Here is a 24289-nt window from a genome sequence, read left to right as displayed (position 1 = left end):
TCTATGTTGGTGTTCTGTTATCAGGCAATTGTTCACAAGCACATTCATACTCAATGGTTCTAATCAGAGTATATCTAACAACAACACAATATACGTTTATATGCAGTTTTGCAGAAAATCTACCGGTCAGCTCATATTAAAGTTTTTCTTCATTGTTAAAAAAGAAAGGTGGTAGCTAATTTTCCTAATTTTTGACAATCTGACAATCATACGTAATATAGTTAGCTAAATATCATACCTTTGTGATATCGGCATGCATACAGCTGCAGTACAACTTGCTAGGCTGCACCACTCAAATACAAATCCAACTTCATACATAGCACGCATACATTGGGTGTCCATTCTGTCAGAGAACTATTCTCCTCTAGAACTATTGCTTCTAGAGGAAAACATTTAAAAATATACGGGGCACAATTGGTGTCTATGGCTCTCTAGTATGGGTTGACTCTATCAGTGCAGCGCCTGTTGCAAGGCAGGCAAAAAATCACCAAGTCAGATGACTCCACAGGTGAGTTAAAGGGGTTAGCCAGAATAGGAAAAACAAGGCCGCTTTCCTCCAGAAACAGCACAACTTTTGTCTCCAGTTTGGGTGAGGTTTTGCAACTAAGTTTCTTTGAATGGTGCCTAATAACAAAACAACCCCCCAAACTGGAGGGGTGCTGTGTTTGAAAGAAAGCGGCCATGTTTTTCTAATACTGGATAACCCCTTTAAGCCTCCTTTTTATGTTTAAAGGGGTTATCCAGTGCTACAAAAACATGGCCACTTTCTTTCAGAGACAACACGACTCTTGTCTCCAGTTCAGGTGCGGTTTGCAATTAAGCTCCATTGATTTCAATGGAACTGAGCAGCAAATACCCGGCCAAGCTGGAGACAAGAGTGGGGCTGTCTCAGGAAGAAAGTGGCCATGTCTTTGTAGCGCTGGATAACCCCTTTAACAGCAGCAAATGAATTTTAAAAATTCTTCCCAGACAACCCCTTTAATTCCTTTTCTCTACATCCTTAACATCAAGGTGCTTACAAAGTATCTAACTACGTACACATCAAGATAGAGCCATGCTATCCTCACACTGAACAAGTGAATGTGATAAAACGATAATTCAATTTACTGTCACCAAAACTGAGCGGCATGTATGATCTAATCACAAAGCACAAGCACCATTGTATACATCACTCTAGTGGAATAGAAATCTAAAAGTACAATCTTTGCACAGCAGAGAGATGAAGACAGAGAAGCAAATAAGATAGATGAGCCGCACATTAGAGACTTAATTACACTTGTTCTATTCAAATGTTGTGCTAACAAATTGCCATTCCTTCTTTCCTCTTCCATTTTTCATTGTGAAAAGCCTCTGAGCAATTTCTGAGAAGCTCCTGAATGTACAGAATGCATCACTTCTATAATTCCAGGCTCCAATTGACAGTGATTTCCCCAGTGAAAATCTTAGAGGTCAGCCTGCTTATGTGCTAATATTTCATTTTACAGTATTGTTAAGTATATCAAACTCAATATTTTTTCACTATAACAAATGTCTACATTTTTAAGTGTGACATTTCATAGGTCTGTCAAGAAAATAAAGCAAGTTAATAGCACAGAAGATGCATATCTATCAATAAATTTGATGCATTTTAGAATGTCTTAAAAAGGTACTCTGATATCAGTTTTTTTAGGGTTTAGTCATCTCCCCATCCATTTAACAAAAAAAAAATCACTAAATGGTTGAGCAGTTGTTTAGTAGTTAATGCCCCAGAATATATTTGATTTCCCTAAACTGTTTATTACAGCCCTTCCACTTAGCCTACTCACTTACAGCTCTCCTGCCAGTTCTCCACCCAAAGCTGATGATTGCTCTAGAGAGAGTAACAGCCTGAAGCACCTGCTGTACTCATTCCCTGTCTGTTCCTCTGCCTGTGGCATTGTTCAGCACAAGGAAGCATGGTATAAACGCACCTTCTTCATCTCTAAATGCCCCAATAAAGCTATATGTATTGTATACGTGTATATGGAAGAAGGTGATGTAGGCTGTAGGAACTGGTCAGGGGTGGTGATATCACCCAGAGGTCAGAAGAGACAAGATCCAGCCAAGCTTCCTGAGATAGTAGAGAATGATGTGTAAACTAGGGAGCTAGGGAGGAGCCAGGAAGCTGCTGAGACAACCCCACACTAACAATGAAAGGACTATGCAACTTCCTTTTAGGGGTAATTCAAGCAAAAGCATGCTGAAGCGAGCACAATTTGTGATAACACTACATAATTTATATATATATCTTGGAGTAATGATTTTATTTAAATACAGCTTTGTAATGCTGGAACACTCTTTTAGGCTGCGTTCACACTACGTATATTTCAGTCAGTATTGCAACCAAAACCAGGAGTGGATTAAAAACACAGAAAGGATCTGTTCACACAATGTTGAAATTGAGTGGATGGCCGGCAAATAACAGTAAATAACGGCCATTATTTCAATATAACAGCCGTTGTTCTAAAATAACAGCAAATATTTGCCATTAGATGGCGGCCATCCACTCAATTTGAATATTGTGTGAACAGATCCTTTCTGTGTTTTTAATCCACTCCTGGTTTTGGTTGAAATACTAACTGAAATATACTGACTGAAATATACATATACTGACTGAAATATATGTAGTGTAAACGCAGCCTACTAAAGTGAAAGTTTCTGCCAATATTTGTGCCATTTTCTGGCTTTTGTTTTCTTAAATCTGTCTAAAAGTTGGAGGCTACAAGTTTTAAAACTAACAGGTGCCAAGAAAAATTTAAATAAAACAAATAGAATGATGATTTGTGACTATTTTAGGCTTAGTCTACATCTAAAAGTTATATAAACCAAATAATAAATGTTAGCTAAGAATGAAATATCTTGTGCCTTTTGGTTCAGTACACATATCCAGCTGTCTACAATCTCCCTCAGTAAGCCTCAAGATAAAATACCCTATTTCCTGAATTTCTCCACATTTTTCTCTTACAGGTTGTAGATAATTTCCATTTGGTATTCATTTCAGGCGATTCGGAAAGCCTATTAATTTACGGTAACAATAAAGCACAATACAAAGCTTTGAATTTCCTTTCTTTTCTTTTCTGCTTTGACGGTCATTATGCGGCACGCTTAAATGGTGCAGACATTTCTGATCGCTGACTTGTGGCTCTTTCTGCCATCTGTGTATTTGCACTGCACCTGTAGGCCCTTTGTAGGATTAACTGCCCCCTCCCTGCTCAAATATAGGGGGCGAGGGAGAAAGTGCTTCAGAAGTCAGTGTACTAACAGGATTAGGATTTCAAAACTTCATCCGTGTGGAATTTAGGGATTGTAGGAGAGAAATTTAGATAAGAAATTACTTCAACTGGAGGAATGGAGTAAAACGAGTAGAGTATTATTACAGCAGTGCCACCTGCACACTATTTGTCACATGGCGTCTCCGACTGATCAAAACAAAAGAGACAGAGAGATCAAGCGCTTATGTACTGTAGCTTACAGTGAATTCTAATCATACATTCATTATCACCCATTGAGTCTGACTCTTTATGGTCTAATGAAGGTTGCCGGTTGAATCACCTCAATGTCAACCTGTGAGGATAAATTATTTTTCAACATTTGAAGACACCTTTTTACAGTTTCATTGTCAGCTGTGGAAATACATCAGAATACCATTAAAAAGGTATTTAGTTGTATAAGGCAGCACGCCTGTGCCATTGCTATAGGCTTCACTAGACCAAAGCCATTCTACCCCTAACTACATTTCGTCTCCTTTATGTCAAGTGTTTTCTGAGGGAAATAAAAAAGGATGGTAGTTTATGACCGCCTGCTCCTGAAAACAAACAGACATATACTGGAGCAAGTAGACTGCTGGACAATGTGAATGCTGATCAAGTAGACTGGCGCTTGTTTAAGAAGCCAATTACACAGCCTATTGTACAGGCATGAATTATCGCAGGGTCATTTACATAGTTCTTTTCCCCTTTTTTATCTACTGTTATACATTCAAGGAGAATTAAAGGGGTATTCCGGGGAAAACTGACTTTTCCCCTCGCCAGAGGGAAAAAGTAGGAGATCACACGTGGATCATCGGAAAGAGACGAGTATAGCACTCTCCTGGCGTACTCGGCTCTTTCCGACACTTCGTAGGAATGAATAGAGCCATGGGTCACGTGCCAACCCGGGGCTCTATTCATAACAGAGCTGGCCAGGGTCTGATAGAGAGATGGCCGGGGAAGTTCAGGGGTCGGACACCGCAATCTCCTACAGGATCTCCACAGGATAGGGGAAAACTCTATTTTCCCTGGAAACCCCTTTAAACATGCTTAAATGATGCAGTCAGCCAATGAGGGAGCTTTGGCCCTGGCCATTGATGGACACTTTAACAGACCATAAATTATAATGGGTGGAAAACATGTGGACTATTAAAGCCTATGGCTATGCCATAGGTAGGCCATGGTATGCATCAGTGTAACTTTTTGATAGCATCTCCATGTATACCCAAGGTAGACAGCGAATCTGTGATATGAATGGGACCTAAGATTTATTTGTTTTCTTTTATGAGCTGCCCCTTTAATCTACTTATGCAATGTAATGATTATAAGGTAGATGTTGTGTAAGGTTCTCACTGCTCACAAATAAATCCTTTTAGTGTACTGACTAAGTCCAGGACATCGACTCAAGGTTCCATTCTGTAGATAATATGATTAAAGGAAAATATCATTTGTGAGAAATCTATCTGCTAAAACAGACAGAACTGCTGAACCTTTTACAGGAGATCTGTTTGAGGACGTGATCAAAGGAGCTGATATTGCCTTGTCTAAAGGCATCTTCCACTTGATTCCATACTTGCTAAATATTCAGAAACGTTTTTAATCACCATAGAAACACCACGGCCTTTCATTACTTCATAAACCTGTGCTGGGGAAATAAAAGCTGAGACCTTACTGGTTGCTATAGGCGATACTTTATGGAAGTAGGTCTCTGGTGATAGTCAGCAACGGGAGGGGATATCAGATACTTTGTACCATAAGAAGCCTTGGTAAATAGGCCAGATATGATGCTGTCAAGGAGAAACTGAGCACATTTACTTCAAATATGGTCAGCTAGTGATTATGTTTATGTCATTTTCCCGAACTTGCTCCCACAAACTATGTTTGTTGCACTTTAGTCTCAGAGTAAAAAATTAACTAGCTAAATGTTTTGGCCATTAAAGTAAATTGTGTCAGTCGCAGTCAGTGCATGGAAATTCCATTTTTACAGGATGCCGATAAATCTGTGCCTCAGAAATTACAATCATAATGTGAATGCAACCTTAGGCCGGGTTCACACTATGTATGACACCGGCCATTCTGTGACACGGACGCGTCACAGAATGGCCGGTGTCAGTGAACTCCATCCCGGCCAGTAATTCATTTATTTTGAATTGGGATGTGGCCACATATGGTTGTGCCTGCATTCTAATTCACCATAGCCGACAATGAATGATATGTCAGTTTTCGGTGCAGCGGCAATGTACAATTTCATGAAATAACGGCTATGGTTTCAAACCTGCAACTACGGCCGTTGTTTGATGAAATTATATGTTGTGTGAACTTAGCCTAAGAAAGTATTTATTTATCCCCCCACCCTTGTGGTATACATAGTGCAGGACTTTTAAGGGGATTGGAAGCTTTATGTATACATGTATACATGTACTTTATGTTCCCATGATGGTCACAAGCACATGCGAGCACATGCAAACATGCACGATGGTATTCTACATGTCATCAAAGTGGCAAGAGAAAGTAGGCCCTTATGCCTATCGGCCTAACAGTGGGCAATGTAGGGATGTAGAACAACACCAATTGAAGAATATTTCAATCATTTATGACACCATACACTGTGATGTTATATATACAATATGTGATATTATAAGTGTTGGGCACAGTTTTAGATTTTTTTGATGATTAATTTTTGTCACCTAGAAGCTTCAATTTACAGCTCAGTATATGTGTCTGTAGGGTAGAAATGTTTCACATGGCCTATGTCATCTGCCTTGGGGTACAAGAATGTTGCAGTGTGTAAAAAAAAATGTTTTTGTCTTATCCTTGGTAATTGAGAAGCATATTGGATGTGATGGATTCCACCTGATTTCTACAAATGTATGGACATGGAGTTCTTCTTTCTGACAGATTACATCCCAGAAGCAGAGGTGCCCATTCTGAGGCGTCTCTGCTGCTATCTGCACGTTCAGTCATGAGAACTCATTAAGCAGGCTTCCCCTCTCCATCCTTCCCGTTTAGTATGCTGTATTAGTGCCGATGACAGCGGGAAGGGAATTCATTTCTGGTTTTTGCATTCAGTATTAGGCATCACTACTTCCCATCCATACTTCATATGAGTAAAACAGACAGAGAGGGATTTTCAAGCAATTCTATTATTATGGCCTGTGTCTCACTTTGTGAGGAGTAAAGTATATAAGGAGTACATTGTAATAACACCTCAAATCCTTGACTATTCAGGGCTACTACTGGCTAAATGTGCAGGGTACAATAACCTACAGCTCACCTCTAATGAAATAGGGGTTAAACTGACTACAGTGCTTTTAGATGGCATCCTAAGCAACACATACACTGCCCATGCAGCTAAATAAAGCGGTAGAATGTCTTTTCCATCCCTACATGCCTGGCACTTTCCATGCTGCGAATATAAATTTTGAGACATTCCATGGAAAATGTAAGTAGTGCAGAGGAATGAGAATGATAAAAATATTTAGCGGATGTCAGGAAAAGAGATTATATAAAACGTAAGCCTCAGTGATTAACGCTCATCAGTATGCAATGTAAGAGCATAGCATGGGACATTTTACACAATAAAATAATTAAATAGTTAAATATTCTAAAACGGGTGAGCATACTAACAAAAGATCCTAATCCATGCCTAATTCTTCTACTGGGCCTCTAGCAGATCATAGAGAATTGGACATAATGGAATATATAAAGTTTGTTTAGGAAAATTACTTATGTACAAAAGCAGGTAAAAACTGTCTAGTTCTTAGATTTAGACTAGACAGTCTAGGAGTGCACCAGATTTGGAACAGTGGATGAGGCTGTCTGAAAGTCTGGTGCATCTTTAGACTGTCTAGTCTAAGGTTAGACAATTTTTTAAGCTGTCTTACTTTTAAGCTTGACATATTTAAGCCATGCCCCTTTTTACCGTAGCCATTTATACATTCCACTAAACCCAGTCCCCTTGTCCAGCATAGCATACATCTCAAAATGCTGCTGCACAAATTGTTATTTATCTCCACCATTGTTCATAAGTTTGCCATGCTAATGTCATTGGAAATATTTAGGGCCCTACTCCACTGGACGATTATCGTTCAGATTATCGTTAAATTGTTCGAATCTAAACGATAATCGTTCGGTTGAAATGCAGTTAACGATTAACGACCGAACGAGAAATCGTTGATCGCTTTATAAGACCTGGACCTATTTTTATCGTTGCTCGTTCGCAAAACATTCGCAAATTGTTCGCATTGAATAAGACATCGTTCGGTCGTTCGCAATAGATACGAATGCAATAGCGAATAAATAGCGAAGAAAAATCGATCACAATTACGATCATATTTTACTCACTAGATGGCAGGGCCTTATTTGCATGTCTTACTTCTCAGAGTATTCAAGTGAATGACACACAGCTGAAACTTAGGGCCCTATTACATCAAACCGCCTTTCTGAACGATAATCGTTTGATGTAATAGCTCCTGTTAAAAGCCACCAATCAGTCAATCACGATAGCGATGGTCTTATGCTTGTCGCTCCGTGTAATAGGAGAGACGGCAGCAGACCACTGCTCTCTTCAATGGGCCGTCCAGGCGATCTAAGGATCACCAGGGCAGCCCCTCCCACAGCTACTCGCCCGACCCCCCCCCCCCCCTCCCCGCGTTTCTCCCTGCTCGTTGCCTGTGCATGTAATAGCACAGGCAGCAAGCGGGGAATAGAAGGAAGTGAGCACTGATCTGACAGGTTGGCGGTCGCTTCCTACTCTTAATAGTTTTGTGTAATACGGCCCTTAGTGTAGTGGCCACTACAATACTGACAATGAAGAGGCTGCAGCACTTACTGAAAGGCCCCTCCAAACAGCTGATCACTAGGGGTGCAAGGAGTCGGAGCCCTATTAATCTAATATTAATGGCTTATTCTGAGAATACTAACATACAAAATTTACTAGTTTAACAAAACTACTTAGCTAAAGAACCAATTTTGATGCATCTTTCCATCTTAAAATAAATAAATCAGATTGCTTGATAGGACTATACAACAACTGTGTTGCCTATAGCAAGAAACCCAGTTTAGGCACTGGATAGTCTGGATTCTAATATCTAAGGGCACCATTTCCTGCAAAGTAGTTTTGATATATGAGGTGATACATATAAAGCCTTGGTGTGCTAGGCCATAGATTGCCTAAATACTAGCAGTACTTTAAACACGTCTTCAAAATAAAGCTATAAAATAAATATATTAATATAATTCATAGCAGCATAGGAATAAATCTGTAATAATTCACAGGATTGGGGACTATTACATCCATAACTCTGCAAGCCCCTTAGGTATGCATACTGGAAGGATTACTTTCCCCTCTTTGGAGACAAATTTTCACTTTTTCTATTTCTCTCTGCTAAGAAAGTACATTTAGGCTGTGATTTCTTGTTCCAGCTGGCAAGGAGCCCACCCATCAGGCAGCGGGGAGTAATTCAGAGATGCCTTTAATGGCCTGACACGTATATAGACTTGTATACATTTATTCAGACGCCTGCCTCTTTTGTGGCGCTGAGTCAAGATGCGGCAGTTATGACAAATCTACTTGGCATGACTGCACAGATCATAATACTGCAGTGATCCGCCATGATGCCCTGCTCAAAGGTCCCTGCATAAATAATCCTTCCCTTCCTACAAGTGTATTTGATCAGCAGTTTCACTTTTTGCTGATTAAGTTTTTTTTCCCTCTCTCTCTCTCCTGTCAATAGAAGTGTTTTATATGACTCTATAGACTGCAATACTTTACATATTAATATAGCTATTTCATCTAGAAATTGCAGCCTCATTTTGTTAATGGTTTTAATATAAATGCAGGAGACGTTAAAAGGTCCATACACCAAAGTAGCAGAATCTTCAGGGCAACAACCTACACATGCACTGTCTATCCCTAGATAAAAAAAAAAGTCAATAAGAACATAGGCATGGATGTTTTATTAAGGAAGGAGTTTTCATCATTCTATTCCTTGTACGATACATGTGTCACATGTCCAATAGGAAATGGGGTGTCATGACCCAGAACCACTACTTCATTCCTCTTGAATGTTTGTGTTCTACTGCTGGTAAAAACAAGGGTTAACACTCCCTTGGGAACATGCTACACACACAGAACATAGTACACTTCCTTCCAAACTCTACAGATGGTGGTAACAGACGGAAGACTCAATACATCTCTGCCAAACATGATTGCTATAACAGATCCTATTTTCCTGACAGTCTGCCTCCCTTGTTACTCTGCACTGATCATCCTTGCAAATGTCTTGCGTGTAGTATAGATCAGTGAAGAAGATCCTTGAACTGGAATATTTGGGCCAATTTTATCACATCTGATCACACGCTGAACATCTGGTCACAGTAGGAATATGATTAATAGGAAGCGGCTGCTGGGAATCAATATGTGGTTTATGAAAATATAAAGTTGATGGATTTTACGGTACAAGATTCTTGACTCGTCTTCATCCAGGTTATTGGTCATAGTTGGTTAGACTATAGATTTAGGTTAAGCTGATTACATGGGCCAAGTACATGGTATCGAATAACATGTCTATTACCCTTAACCTGGCTTTCATGAGAGGAACACGTCTGCTACTCATAATCTGCTTTTTATAGCAGGGCATCCTAAGTGTGCATTCAGCTCGGGTTAGTGAAATTGTTTGCAGAAAGTCTTGTTTTAGGCCTGGCTTGTTCCGTAACGGGCGTTTCATGTGGCTTTGTGATTGTTTTCACAGCATGTGATGGTAAGGAGCATACATTTTCCACAAATTTCAACCAAGAGATGAGATACAACTATGGGAAAACATTTTCCCCTTGATTTGCTGTCAACGACCATACATCGGTTCATAAGCACTAGAAATCCATGTAGTAGTCCTGTCTATTAATACAGCTTTTTGCTGCCAAAAAGATTGGTGACACGCAGCACAGTAAATGGTTTTGTTTGAGTCAATCAGAAACAGCTGCCCTAAATATCAATTCATAGAAGAATTCAAATGTGATGAAACATTGTTATAAATGAGTCAGCGGCGGATATCCAGTGGGCCGACTAATTCTTTAGTGACCACGTGGACAAACAGATGTGGTTCAGATATTCCTACATTATGCCACTCAACAAGTGCTGCCAGACTCCTCCGCTGGGACAGAGCTGACTTGACGTGTGAGCTTAGCCTGTCAGCATCTCTGTGCACAGTGGTTAGATCGCATTGTCCCTATTTATTTTTCCTCTCAGGAAGTCACAATGTACTTATCCAAACCAAAACGCCACTGATGCCAATCTTAACTCCATTCTGGTTTGGTAGCTGTCATAAACAGATCTGCCATTCGGTTTCCAGGCAATGACACACCCAATACTTATCTTTTGAGAAATCCAGCCTTACCTTGTGGTTTTTACCATTGCGGAACATCATCCAGTCTTCTCCGTTTGTACTGACTTCCAGCTTATACGATTTGACATAATAAGAAACTCCAGTATGTTTTGAGACGGCACCTTGTGTTGCCACTGCTTTTAGCAAAGTCAAAAAGCGGAGATCAATCTGGAAGAATATTAATGATAACAACAGACTTAGTATTTTGGAGTAGTACAGCCTTAAGATACATCTAGGATTATTAGTGTTAGTGCATCAATCCATTTGGCTGTCTAACCAGCAATGAATGTAACTAAGCAGTTTCCTTCTAGTTAGCAGCTCTGGAATACTTGGTACATTGTGTCCTTAGGACAGGGTAATGACAATTCTAATTTTTATGGAGGAATGAAAAAAACCAAATAGGGGTCTGTCCTGTTCCATATGGTCTGTCCTGTTCCAAGGAAACAAAGAGAACCTGATAAATTGTCAACTGTTCTGCTAACTACAGTTATTTCTCAGATTTGCCAACAGTTGTCGGTAGACCCTGTGAGCAATTTGCTTTTGAAGAGAAAAAAGACTTGGATATATTTCACTTCTTGAGTCATTCTCCAAAAGTCAAACAGTGTCAAAAGTCACTGGCAGAGTTGCAACCCTTTTTCCAGCCAGCCAAACATGATAATGGGAGAACTGGAGCTTATACCTTCCAGCAACTTCCAGCCAGAATTTGGCTATGAAATGGCTATGACCATATTTACCCTGCTGCGCTCCTGACGTGATAAACCTGACTGATAAACCATGAAATCAGTCATGCAGAATAGATTTCCCTTCTCTGTTTCCAGAATCAGATACCGTATCTTGCAGTGAGAACCTTTATTATAAGCAGACTCACTTGTGAGCTAACTTTTCAAAAGTTGGTTAGAGCTCTAAAAAAAAAAAGAGCAGCGAGAATCGGGCTACGCAGTCCTGACGTATTTCTCACCAATAAAAAAAAAATTCAATGCAGTAACTGTCCAAGACACTTTGCATTTTGCTTGGTGGCTTCTTTTTCCTGCCAGATTACTAATGTGGAATAAATTATCCGAGTATTTGGCAGTGGGACACAGCCCTGCCGAGACAACGTCCTTCCCCTTTTAACTATAGGTGAGACTATGAAATGTCTTAACATTTATAGCCTGACCTTCATAGCATCAGGGTGGAGAGGTTGACAGATAGGTGCAGGCATTACACTACAATCTCATCCAGCATTTACAGAGTTACACTACCACCCTGCTGCTATCGAGAGACCTCTGGAGACTGATGCTTTGAGATGCATGGTAAGGATCAGGTTAAGCATTGATACATAGTAATTTTTAGGGTACCTTGCTATTATCATTCAGTATCTCCCTAAAATTATCTTTGTTTTAGCTGCAACCTACTTAGTGTATAGTGACCAATATAGTCAAGTACAAAAACAACAACAGCAGAGATGTGGTTATTTGGTTGTTTAAGCTGGTAACACTTACATGCGGTAAGTTATATACATATATTATTCATATCCTGTTCTAGGAAGCTTAGGGACAATAGCACACAGTCAGTGATCATAAATATAATGCTTTGTTTTTACAGAAAATATATAATATAGCAATCCCATTCAATAGATGATGCCGGTCTTGCTTCGGTTTAGCTGAGTAACAAGTGTTTATTAACCTCATACTTCACGCCGTACCATGCAGACTGGCTCAGAAGGAGTTAGACTTTTTCTCTTGTACACTAAATCCCGGTTATACTTGGCTCGCATCCTAAGGGAGCTGACTGGTGACGGGGTGATTTAAAGCGCTGCAGCCTGTTTCTGCAGAGGATCAATTCATTACGGCACTCCCACCAGCCTTAGCATTATGCCTCCTGACTAACAATTAATCCTGAGCATGGTGCAGTGAGATCCACTTAAGAGGGCTACCTTCCCAATGCAAAGCAACCGCTTCCAAACCACCGTGTTGTAAGGGATTCAAATGAGCCCTTGACAGGAGCCCAGCGTGGTACATCAATATACCTGATTTAAACCAGTTCAGCAGACATTGCAGCATAAGCCTCTTCCCTCATCTATCGGCATTACTTTGCAAATGATTCTAACAGCAGCATTGCAGGTGTAATACTGCCTATAACACAGATTTTCAGATGTTTAATACAATAGCAAAATGTAGGCTGAAAAGGATAAGGCCAGTACTATCATGAGAAATGCAAGCGAATAAAGGCAATTCACTCCTTATCATAAATAAAAAGTCTGAGCTGGAGACAAAGTCTTTTCCATTGAGCTTTCCCTCAATTCACTATTTCAAACTGCACAATAAAAGTGATAATGTTGAAGGGATTATTTGAGGACATTATGTTGTTTTTTTTATTTATGACTGGGAGCTGTGTAAAAATAAAAATGTCATACTCACCTACCCTATCCCCTTCATGTCACGGTCTTCTAAAAAAAAAGCCATCTTAGCTCAAACTACCTGCTCAGCCTATCACAGAATGAGGCAGGACACCACTGCAGCCAGTGATTGGTTGAGTATGAAGTTCCTGGTGAGATGGCTTGTCTCAGAACCAGGAAGTAGCAGTGATGAGTGGAGATTGGATGATCTCATACCCAAGGTTGTGGGGGATTAGGGGAGGCAAGTATGGCAAGTATTTTTTTTATTTTGATAACACTACCAGCCATGTATAAAACAGATTATGTCCCCACACCACACCTTTAATAATATAACTAAATTACATTCCTTATTACATCTCAGTCCAGCTACAATCTTACCCTCTGAAATGTGGTTATTGCTGCTGGCATATCATTTGTACATACTATCTGTCCTACAAAGAAGAAAGGATAAGTACTCGAGGGAGCTTGGAGACCCAGCGTAATCACCTGCTGCCTGTTTTGCTATAGTCTCTGACTTTATTAGGACTGGAAGCAACTCAATTTATTGGTATAGTACTATTAGTACTATTCTAACAGTGACAAATCTGGTACCTGGTAGAATTGTGTTAGATTTCATTTCCAGCATTACAGCAACTTGGTTCTATGAGAAATGATCATACCTGCAGATATTCCCTGGTGGTATCGTGATTGGGGGCCCAAGCATTGTCCTCACTGTTCAGTCTAGCTTGTTGGGGTGTCCATCCGCCATCATTATATGTAGAAGATGCAGAGATCTGCTCATTGGATATTCGCCTAGATTCCAATCCCAGAGGAAAATTGCATTGGAAATCTGCAGAAGATAAGGTTGGTTAAAAGCATAAGCCTAAACAAAGTTTCAGCATACACTGCATGGTCCAGGCACACACATCCACCACAGCACTTTCTTCAATGATCTACACTACTTTATGACCGAAATGTCATAGGTAATACTTTTAAATTGCTCTTCCAAATAACTTTGAACTGTTGTGCGGAATACCTCTCTCTATATTAATGTGAACAACCCTTTTCCTGCACCCATAATACTGGCCTGCATGGATCCAACTGTTATAAACAAAGTTAAGGTGCGTTCACATGTACTAAATCCGCAGCAGATTTTAGCTTTTTCTTTATACTAATGAAATCCACTGCATCAAATCCGAAGCAAAGTATGTGTGAATGTACCCTTAATATCCACGGCTGTTTTACCCACTAGTCAAATAAAAACTGGTTATACCCTGCTGATTTTTTTCAAGCCTTTTAACACTGTCACTAAAATAAAATATTCATTTGAGGAACATCCTCTGCATTTCGCAACTCTCATTGAAGCATCCATTCATGAGCTTTTTAACAGCTAAAGAAAAGCTTCATCATCTTGCGGGCTAGAAATGTGGAAATTTATACCAGCAGAACAAATGAGGGAGCGCACAACCCCGGCTTATCAGAGGAAATGCAGCTAATCGTCCACAGTATAAACTTCAGCAGATTAGTAGGAATCTGTATTAATGGGTCTGATCCACAAACAAGCCTCCGGAGATGGACACATTGGGGCCCACTTTCTAACATTAGTCCTGTGCTTGCTTCTAGGTGATACATAACTATTTTCTATGGTGACAGCTCTGCATATTATAGTCAGGTGTCTTTAATTGTGGTTGCATCCCAAAGGTGTCTGTATTAGGTTTCCTGGGTTATAATGCGCACTAATGGTATAAAAATGAGAATTAATAATGTTGTACGGTAACTCCAGCCTCATATAGCGATGCTGCGTTCTAACACTCGAGAAGTTCTGCAGACAATAAGGTGCTACTGAGACAATAAGCAGAATGCATAATAAGTAGAAAATGCAGGAACGAGCTAATTAAAAAAGCATCAACATCAATGGAGGATCGTCTTCTATCTCATAACCTATAAACATTACAGTTTGCTTCCAAAAGATCTTCTTTAATTAAAGCCACTCTGCGGGAAAACATATTCCCAAGGCATTGTGGGAATCGGCCTGCAAATGAGGAAGCCTCGCACCGCCTACCAAATTTTCTGTTTTTACTAAAACCAGGAGTAACAAATAAGAAGGCAATTTAGATGAAAACTTTTATTAATGAAGATGCACGGTATTGTGGGGGATAAAAATCATAATAAAAAAGAGCTCGGAGAGACATCTGCACGCTGAGGGGATAGAACTGACTGACGGTGAGCTTATTGTACTGTCGAAAAACAGCGACAGCTTCAATAACATTTGATGGATACAAAACATGTAATCACAATCCAGGCTGAGGGACTGAGGACATAGGAATAATATCAAAAGGCACACTAAACCTAGAATAATTCAGGTTGTACAAAGCAGAATAAGACAGGTGTTTGGTAGGTGTACTGACAGATGAAAATAAAGACTGTCAAGGCCTGCCAGCCAGGCAGAAAGATATTCAACTTACTTTCAGGGACCTCCTGAGGGGCAAGGTAATAGCGAGCTGAAAACCCATCTTTAGCCACCGCCATGTCAGTGTGAAAGGTGAGGGAGAGGATTCCAGTTGAAGAACGAATTTCGGAGGGGGTCTTCGTACCACAGTACCTGCCAATCAATGGCCCAACTGCAGAGAGAAATAAGAACATCAGTGATATCAGTTTGGGGCAATAGACGCTGTCATTTTCTTCTGTGTTTTACTAATAGCACTCCGGTGCTTTCTTATCTCCTATACAGACTACCAGCAGTAATGGTATATGCAGGAGACAGCTGAAAATCCCAGTAATCTAATACAGTACACTGCAGTCCGAAAGGTAGTGATTTGATTGCTTAGTATCTTGAGGAGATGAGATGGGGAAGAGGTAGAAAAGCTGATTTAACGGAAACACTTGGAGAAAAAAAAAAAACACTACAACCGCGCTGTTCAACGTGCGAGAGAAGAAACGTCAAAGTGATGACTCACATGACATCGGCAACTATATCCTATTGTGGCATCCTGCACTATATGCTATGTTATTCTGAAATCAAATGTTTGTTTAGAAAAAACGACATTGAATGGTCTCGGTCATTTACAAAACATTTGACCTGTCCTAGCGACAAGTCAAAAGTTCTGATTGGTCAGAGTATAGTGTGTTCAGCCCCCCATAGATTTCTAGAATAAGCTGGTAACACTGCGTACTAAGGAGACTTCAGTAGAAAGCTACAAGCCTGTCTAGTGCACAAAGTAGAGAGAAGCAGCTAGTCTGCTTGTCTCTCCCTGCTTGTTCTGATCATACACTTTAGGGTATAGGGTGTAAAATGCAATCAACACTTTCATCTATCATCTATGTATCCCTGCAGTCATCGCTGGTTACTATATGTGCACGTTTTCGAATTTCGCAGGCATTAATAAGCTTTTAAACATAATTTAGTTGTTCTCTACAGCTTACCATTTGGAATACCATCCCAGATGTCTAGCCAATCATATTTGCAATCTCCCTCTGCAACTTGGAGTGGGTCATGCTCCAGGTCGAAGGTCAAGAACTGCAGGATGATCTCCATCTTTGGCTTTGCCAGGATAGTAAATACACAGTCCAGGTTGTGAGGGTATTTGTCTGGATAGCCTGGAGACTCAATGGTGCCATTAGTGTTGGTGAAATTCCTGGAACAATCTTCAGAGCCTATAATAAAGCAAACAGGAAGTGCTGACACAATGCTGAATGACCTCTACGACCTCTAGAAACCGGGACACGTCATGATGTAGAGATGGAGTGTATGACGTGTTCAGCTAAATCTGCAATCATTATGGGAAATAGCTGCAAATCGTGCACTAGAGATAGGGTAAGTCTATGGTGGAAGACGATTCTCTTAGCAAAGTCGTGGCTGCATTCATACAGACTTAATTACTGAGAGCTGAGCTTAGATCTCACCAATGGCTGACATCTGAAGCCTTCACATATGTATGTATGTATATGAGGTTTACAATGTAGCAGGGTTGTCACTAATGTGTCATCTCTGATTTAATAAATCAAATCTCCAGAGACTGTATGCAAAATGTTTTTCATTAGGTGACAAACATGAAAGAGATGGAAGTAGACAGTAGGAATGGTTGTTTGGTTTCTGAGAATTAAAGAAGGCTTTCTGCTTTCCACTGGGCCAAAGACTATTAATACAGACATCAACAATGGCAGCCATTGTATTAAATCTGCAGAGAGTCCTGCTGTGTGTCCTATATCTCTGATGTGCCTTAAGGGGATGATTTAGAGACAGAGGGCAAGAATCCTATTCACATGTTCAAACTAAAATGTCAAAGAAGTGTGCAATTCACAATTAGAAATCTGTTCAAACACTTTGTACAATTCCTGAAGTATGGTACGGACAAGATAATAAGACTTAAAGGGCACATTCCCCTTGGTGGTTAACAGTTTCCTTGAGAAGTGAAGAAGATGCAGACATGTATTCCTTTAACACGTGTATACTTGAATGCGGCAGATCTGTTATTTTATTCTCTTATGGATAATAGCACCTTACTTCCAGGGAATGAATTCTGCTATCTAGTGTTTTGAATTGTGATAGATTTAAAGGAATACTAAACCTAGAAATAAATGTTACAAGCTAATAGAAGAAAGACTTGTTAGCAGTGTTTGAGATGTTGCAACATGCAAAGATTTTCTGCATGCCCCGAAACCTACAGTCTTTTAGAAGCCTTGTTGAACACTTATTTGACATTTATCCCCACTCATGTTCATGTATTGTGAATGGACAGATAGTAGGAGCTCATGTGCTTGACCGCTTCCATTTTCATCCGACAGTAGATTGAGGGGGTGGAGTATGGCAAAGGAGTCTGGTTTAAACTAGATGTACACGAGATAGTTGTTGGCCAAATGCTCCTTCAGTAGATAGCCATCTCCCCCGATTCCCCCATACCCATAAACAGTTGGCTCAGCTGACCTTTCATATGTTCTAAATGGACGGAGGGATGTAGCCACTGTCCCACTTCTCTAAAGAACAATAGGGGTGTGCAGTTTAAACATAAAATGCTGACTTCATTTCTTTCTAGATATCTGCCTTTGGGGAACACTCAGGAGGCCCCCATACACATTACATGACTGGCCAAAGTGGCAGGTTTAGCCAATACAAGTCTAATGTATTTGGCTAGCTTAGGAGTTCCTGGTCTCCTATTGCAGACACAGCAGTGGCGGTGGTCCTGTTGTTTTACAACCAAATACAAGACAGAAGGTGAGGAATCTTTAATGAAGCCCGCTGTACTTATTGATTCTTGTATCATAAGATTAAATTAATAGGGAAAGGTGAAGTATAATGACTCCTGCATCATGTATTACCATATGTCTATCAATATGGCTTTAATACATCGTAATCATCTAACTGCTGTATTAAAATGTGCACCTGCATAGGGGTCAGAAATGGTTAAAGGTTCGGGCCCCATGTAATGTGGGATTGTTTGATCTGCTCTTTTCTTGACACCTAGCCCCACAACCCTCATTTACTGCATAATCAAAATGCTTCCAGAAACCCTTCTTGAATATATTTCTGCAATAACCTTCAACCTTCAGCTTACTGTTCAATTATCCCAAGATCTTGCTTGTCTTCTATATTATGTGCATAAATATTTCACTCTGATACACACTGATACTGCTGCAAGCCGAGATATATGCAGAACCTGCTCTAAGATTCTGTTCACACACACAAGCTCATATACTACCTAAGACCCAAGACAAAAGCTAGATGACTGATACAGCACACATCCGAAAACCTCTAGAACTGCCATGCATATCTCTACTCTTCCACAAACGGCCCTCTTTCTTTATTCCGTATCTTGATCAGACTGTATATTCTTACAATTCTTGTGCAATACAAATGAGAATAAGTTCACTGATATTTTCAAGATCTCCCAACAACTCGAACATAAAAAATGCATAAGGGGAATGTTTCTCCTATGTACAAAGCCCATGGACAATACCAATTCATAAAGTATGCACAATCGGATTTTGCTTTCACCAGAAAAGGGCCATAAATCTGATGACTTTATTTAAGGCTAGAAATTATTTATTCTATGCTATATGTACAAAGTCTATTTCTTCCCTTAGGAATGCTCTTGGGCCCAGAAACTGCTGAATAGACCTCTTTAAAGCACAGCAGACAAAGTCTTTGTCACTTCCTTCTTGACCCCTTTGCTGCCACCATTACACAGCAAAGCCCCACAGGCACTTTGACCTGTTGGCTTACCAAAAGAATACTGTCACTGATGATCTTAAATTGTGTATGCACAAAAAGGCCTGTTGACAGCCACACAATCTCCACTTAACCCCACTCCCCTTACACATCTCTGCATAATAAATGTGTGGGAGTTTGTTTACATACAATGCATCTCTTTTATTTCCCCAACATTTTCTCCCAAATATGTAAAGATAAGGAAACTGTGCTTCTGATTCCCGCATTGGCCAATCACATTTAAAGGGGTTATCCACCTAAGAGCGAAAACATGAAATGCTATCTGGTCTTACTCACCCTGAGTCCCCCTGAGTATTTTGAGTCAACTCCTGTCTTTCTACCTGCTGCCATTCCTGAGTTACACATTTTTCTAAAAGCCGATCTATAACCAAGATAGGAAACTACATTTCCCATCATGCATCTCATTGATTGGTCTCTTTGTGTACTCGCACCCCCCCCCCCTTAGCTTTCTTTCCTGCCCACTGCTGTCATTACTATTGCACAGTAAACACAGAGCTGTTTTTTTCACTAATATTGCTTCACACCACCCCAGTATGTATTCCATACTAGCTGCTGATGTAGTCCTCTGTTTGCTTGCTGCTTGCGGACTGTGAATTAAGAGATTCTAGTTCCATCCAGACTCTAAGAACATCTACAACACTTACAATATACAGAGCTGTGACACAGACAGGTACATATGTCTGCTTTCACTGATGGCAATCAGAGATAGAACTATAACATTTCATATTACAGAAACCTAGGCTCAGGGACACATGTAAGTCTATGGAAGCAGCACAGGTGCATGGAGATGATGCAGATAATGTCTGCTGGGGGTGGGGTTACCAAGTTAATAAACAGCTAACCCAGCCCCCAGATAGGAGATCACAAGGGTGGGGGGGAAGAGGAGCCCTAGATTGGTCAGAGTGGACCAAAAGTAGAGGATTTTTAAACATCCATAGCAGATAAGAATGAGAAAAAAACAGGGAAAGGGTGCAAGGTGATACATGTATATTAGACATATGGTGGTATTGGGAAGGGGGATTGTCTCTGTATTCTTCTGTGACTACATACATTAGCCTTTAAATACTGTAAGCCTGGCACTAAAGGCTGCCATATATTTTAAATAACTGTCGGCCGAATGTTCGTGTTTCCTCCCGGCTTCATTATCTGTGATAACATCATTGGCCTCATAGCTACCCATATTAGCTGCAGTCTGTGAACCAACATCATTACAAGTTTGACCATTTTTAATAAAAGGGATACAAATAATTACATTTGCTTCTGAAATGATTCACAGATGCACTAACCAAAGAGATGAGGCTGTGGGTCTAGAGGTTGTAAAACTCAATTGACCTTCAACACTTTGCCCTTGACTTCAATGCATCACTAGAATGATTACCTGATTGGAAAAGCAATAAAAGGGAATGTCCTAATGATTTGCACTGATCTAAGAGAATACTCAGCTGATCAGCAGCAGACGTATTTAACGCTGACTGAGATATAGGCATAAGAAGTCATAAACACTTATCGATTAAACATAGCATCAATCTGAATCAAAGGAGTCTTTCCAGAACAGTGATACACGGCCAGGATAACAAGAGATGATGCATATTTTACTGAATGGTGCAGTGGTTAGGTAATCCCAATTGCTTACATACATAGCATACACATATGTTGGCTTCAGAAATAAAGCCATTATTAGATAGGGAGGACTGAACTAACAGAGTTAAAAAAGAACTAGATCTTTGCAAAATGATGTGCATGTAAAGGGCTACACACTGTATATTAGTGTACTATTATAGTGTGGATGCTGTCTTCTCACAGTGGGTGTTGGTTACAGATTGGTTTTACTATAAAGATACTGCAGAGTGTGGAGGTTTTCAGGACTGACCTGTCTTAAAGATCTCATAACGTAAGGAAAAGCCAGCACCCTGACGGGCATAATCTGAGATAAAGCGAATGTAGATGTGTGACCCGGATGAAGTGATTGTAGACGGTGCAATATTTCCACAGTGTTTCCCGAGCAGATCTGCCGATTCACTGTCTCCATCCCGGATTTCAATGAAGTCATACCTGTAAGATCAAAAAAAGACAACATTAGTACTAACAACAGACTGGAATCCATTAAAGAACATGCTAAACATATACTTTGTTCTAAAAGAGCATTATTAAGGGTGCTTTCACACGTACAGGATCCACAGCAGATTTGATGGCCCAGATTTGATGCTATGTTCAGTTATTTATATCAAATCTGCTGCGGATCCTGTACATGTGAATGGACCCTAAAGGTGTGTTCACAAGTACAGGATCTGCAGCAGATTTGATGGCGCAGATTTAAAGCTGCAGATTCAAAGTAAATCAATTCTAGGAAATCAAATCTGCTGCAGATTCAAATCTGCTGCAGATCCTGTACGCGTGAACGCACCCTCAATGTATATGTCTTGTATGTGACGTCCCGCAAAAAGTATCTGGTGGGAAAAAGAATTAATGTAGTCACTAGCTGACTAAACTGCCTCCATTAAAGTCAATAGGTCTGAAACTGGAACACTGCTGTGTAAGGCTATGTTCGCAAAACATATATTTTCTTAAAATCATGGTCGCTGTACAATGGTCGTGATTATTACGAAAATATACGTTACCTCTATGGGATCCCGGCCGGAGTGTATACACATAGTATACGCTTCGGTCGGGATCCCTAGCGGCGCCGCAAACAACTGACATGTCAGTTTTCTGCGGCCGCAATTCATTGAATCGCGGCCATAAAAAACCATGTCAGTGCACACTGTGGAGCGAGTGGCTCAGGCCGCTCGCTCCATAGAGTGCTGTGGGGAGTTCTGATGCGGGCGCGCACAGATGCACCCGCATCAGAACTCTGCGGCCAAAAAGATCATCCGGCTGGTACTGCGGTGCCGACCAATGATCTTTCCAGAGAGCGGCCATTCCGTGACCCGGCCAGGTCAAGGAATGGCTGGTTTCTCTTTGAAAAAAAACAAAACAAAACCTATATATATATATTTGTTGAGATGTGGGATTTTTCTGAAGGTCACAAAAAGAAGCGATGTCACTCAGTCATAGCAAAAAAAGAAACAATGCTCTTCTTTATTTTGAGCAAAATAACAACACAAATAATAATAATCAGATCAGGGGATTGTTGCAGCTGCCTTAGTATCAAGCAGCACCCCAACTCCCAGCTCACATACTCTGAGCCAGACTCTCTCCAAGCCTAGGGGTTCCAGGTGTCTTTATATACAAAATTTGCCCAAAATGCAACACTCTGGATTTACATTAAGGGTACAAACCCACACACCGTATACGCAGCAAATACGCAGCAAATACGCAGCAAATACGCAGCAGTTTGATGGTGAAGATTTAATGCTGAGTTCAGTTATTTAGATCTAATCTGCTGCGTTTTTGTTGCGTATTTGTTGCGTTTTTGCTGCGTATTCGCTGCGTATCGCAGCAGTAAATACGCTGTGTATACGGTGTGTGGGTTTATACCCTTAAACATAAAAGTGTTACAAACATATACTTTTCTTACACAGCATACAATCCTAATACATATTGTGAAAACAAATAGCACAGAAATACACAAAATAAACAGGAATACAAAACCCACTATGGCTGCATAGCTCCAGCTCAGCCTCACCTGGCAGTAATCAGGTCAGTGCTCCATATAAACCCAGCACCCCCTCCCCTCTGGTTCCTCCTGGTAAGTTGTAATACTGTTTGTATACTGGTAGATGTGTGTGTTGGTGGGAAATGCTGCACAAGATGCAGTCTCCACAAGATGCAAAAATAAAGCGTTAAATCCAATGACTAAGTTTTATCCTATTAGCTTAAATCATGACTATCTTTAACCTTTCTAAAAAAAAAAAAAATACAGCAGTACTTTTAGTAGTAACATCATCAAATGAAATTTCCCCTGTGTAGTCCCATTTCTCTATGACTAGTAACTTCAAAAGTTGGAAGTGCTCTCCTATATCCTTCCAGAGCCATGTGTTTTACATTGAGTGTCATGTTGGAACCAGTGCAGGAAAGTGCTGTACAAACTGCTGCATTTTTGCCTTTGATATGCGTTTGGCTGCCTGTACTGGAGAATGCTTTATCCTAACTGATAACATCCCCTTCTATTGGGTACATTCTGTTTGCTGAAGCATGCAGAGGAGGTCACATCAGGATTGGCAATAGAACCGCAGACTATCTGGGTACTGGCAGCACTCTGCGTGTCAGGAAGGGCCACATTTATGAACATTCTGTGTTGCTATATAAACTCAACTCTGTTTTGCTGCTACAACCACAGAGAAATCCAAGGAGACAGTATGGTGATTAGGAGACTACTCCGTATAAACGCACTGCTGAGTATTAGAGAGATCCACACCGCAAATACATTGGTTTTCCTCCTATGCTTTGCTAGCCTGGTGACATTTCACTTATATAGGACTAAATACATATTGGAAAAGACTGGCAAATACATCCAGCCCAAAAATGTTTAATGAATAATATATACAAAGACTTCTATACTCAATAATCTGTAGATTTAATTACATATTGAATGCTGTGCTAAATATTTACTTTGTACTCAAAAAGAAAATGATCTATAGACATTCTCCAACCTTGAATAATACATGAAGTGTTATGCAGCGGAGGAAGAGATTCGCTTTACCGGAGTTAACCACACAATCTATTTCTAACCTGATGTGGGAGCAAGGGTTAAATCTACTGACAGCTGTCTATGTCCACATCTCTCCCCACATCAGCACTGCTGAGAGTGACACGGTAACACCTTGTAAAGTGTCTTTCTCAATCACTCCAGGGCCTTGCTGGATTGTTTGTTTACAATGACACCGTCTTGTAAGACAAGTGTACAGCTCTTCCTCGCTGAGGGTGGGCACAGGAAGCCTACACCCTGCTCCTCTGCATGGGGATGGAGATGTGACTAGAGCCATATTGCAGATGACAGAGCTGTACTGTGTCCTGTGTCTGGGAGTTCCTCTCACTCAGCAGCTATCTTCTAAGCAATCTCCTGGAAGATGAGTGATCTGCTAGACAGCTCAAGCAGTGTGGGAATATTTCCTCTCCC

General features: G+C 40.4%; 1 protein-coding gene across 2 annotated transcripts in view; it reads right to left on the bottom strand.

Annotated features, from left to right (window-relative positions):
- The window catches only part of NRP2 (neuropilin 2), a 95065-nt gene that overhangs the window by 39738 nt on the left and 31038 nt on the right, over positions 1 to 24289 (bottom strand). For both annotated transcript variants that reach the window (XM_069983422.1, XM_069983424.1), the window contains exons 3-7: positions 21101 to 21282; positions 16428 to 16658; positions 15470 to 15625; positions 13685 to 13854; positions 10661 to 10816 (exon numbers count right to left, since the gene is read on the bottom strand). In XM_069983422.1, coding sequence (XP_069839523.1) covers positions 10661 to 10816; positions 13685 to 13854; positions 15470 to 15625; positions 16428 to 16658; positions 21101 to 21282 — 895 coding nt within the window. The remainder of the gene's footprint in view (positions 1 to 10660; positions 10817 to 13684; positions 13855 to 15469; positions 15626 to 16427; positions 16659 to 21100; positions 21283 to 24289) is intronic.

The sequence above is a fragment of the Dendropsophus ebraccatus genome, chromosome 9 (assembly GCF_027789765.1).
Source record: "Dendropsophus ebraccatus isolate aDenEbr1 chromosome 9, aDenEbr1.pat, whole genome shotgun sequence".
NCBI classification, from domain to species: Eukaryota; Metazoa; Chordata; class Amphibia; order Anura; family Hylidae; genus Dendropsophus; species Dendropsophus ebraccatus.
This window is presented reverse-complemented; position numbering and strand designations above follow the sequence as displayed.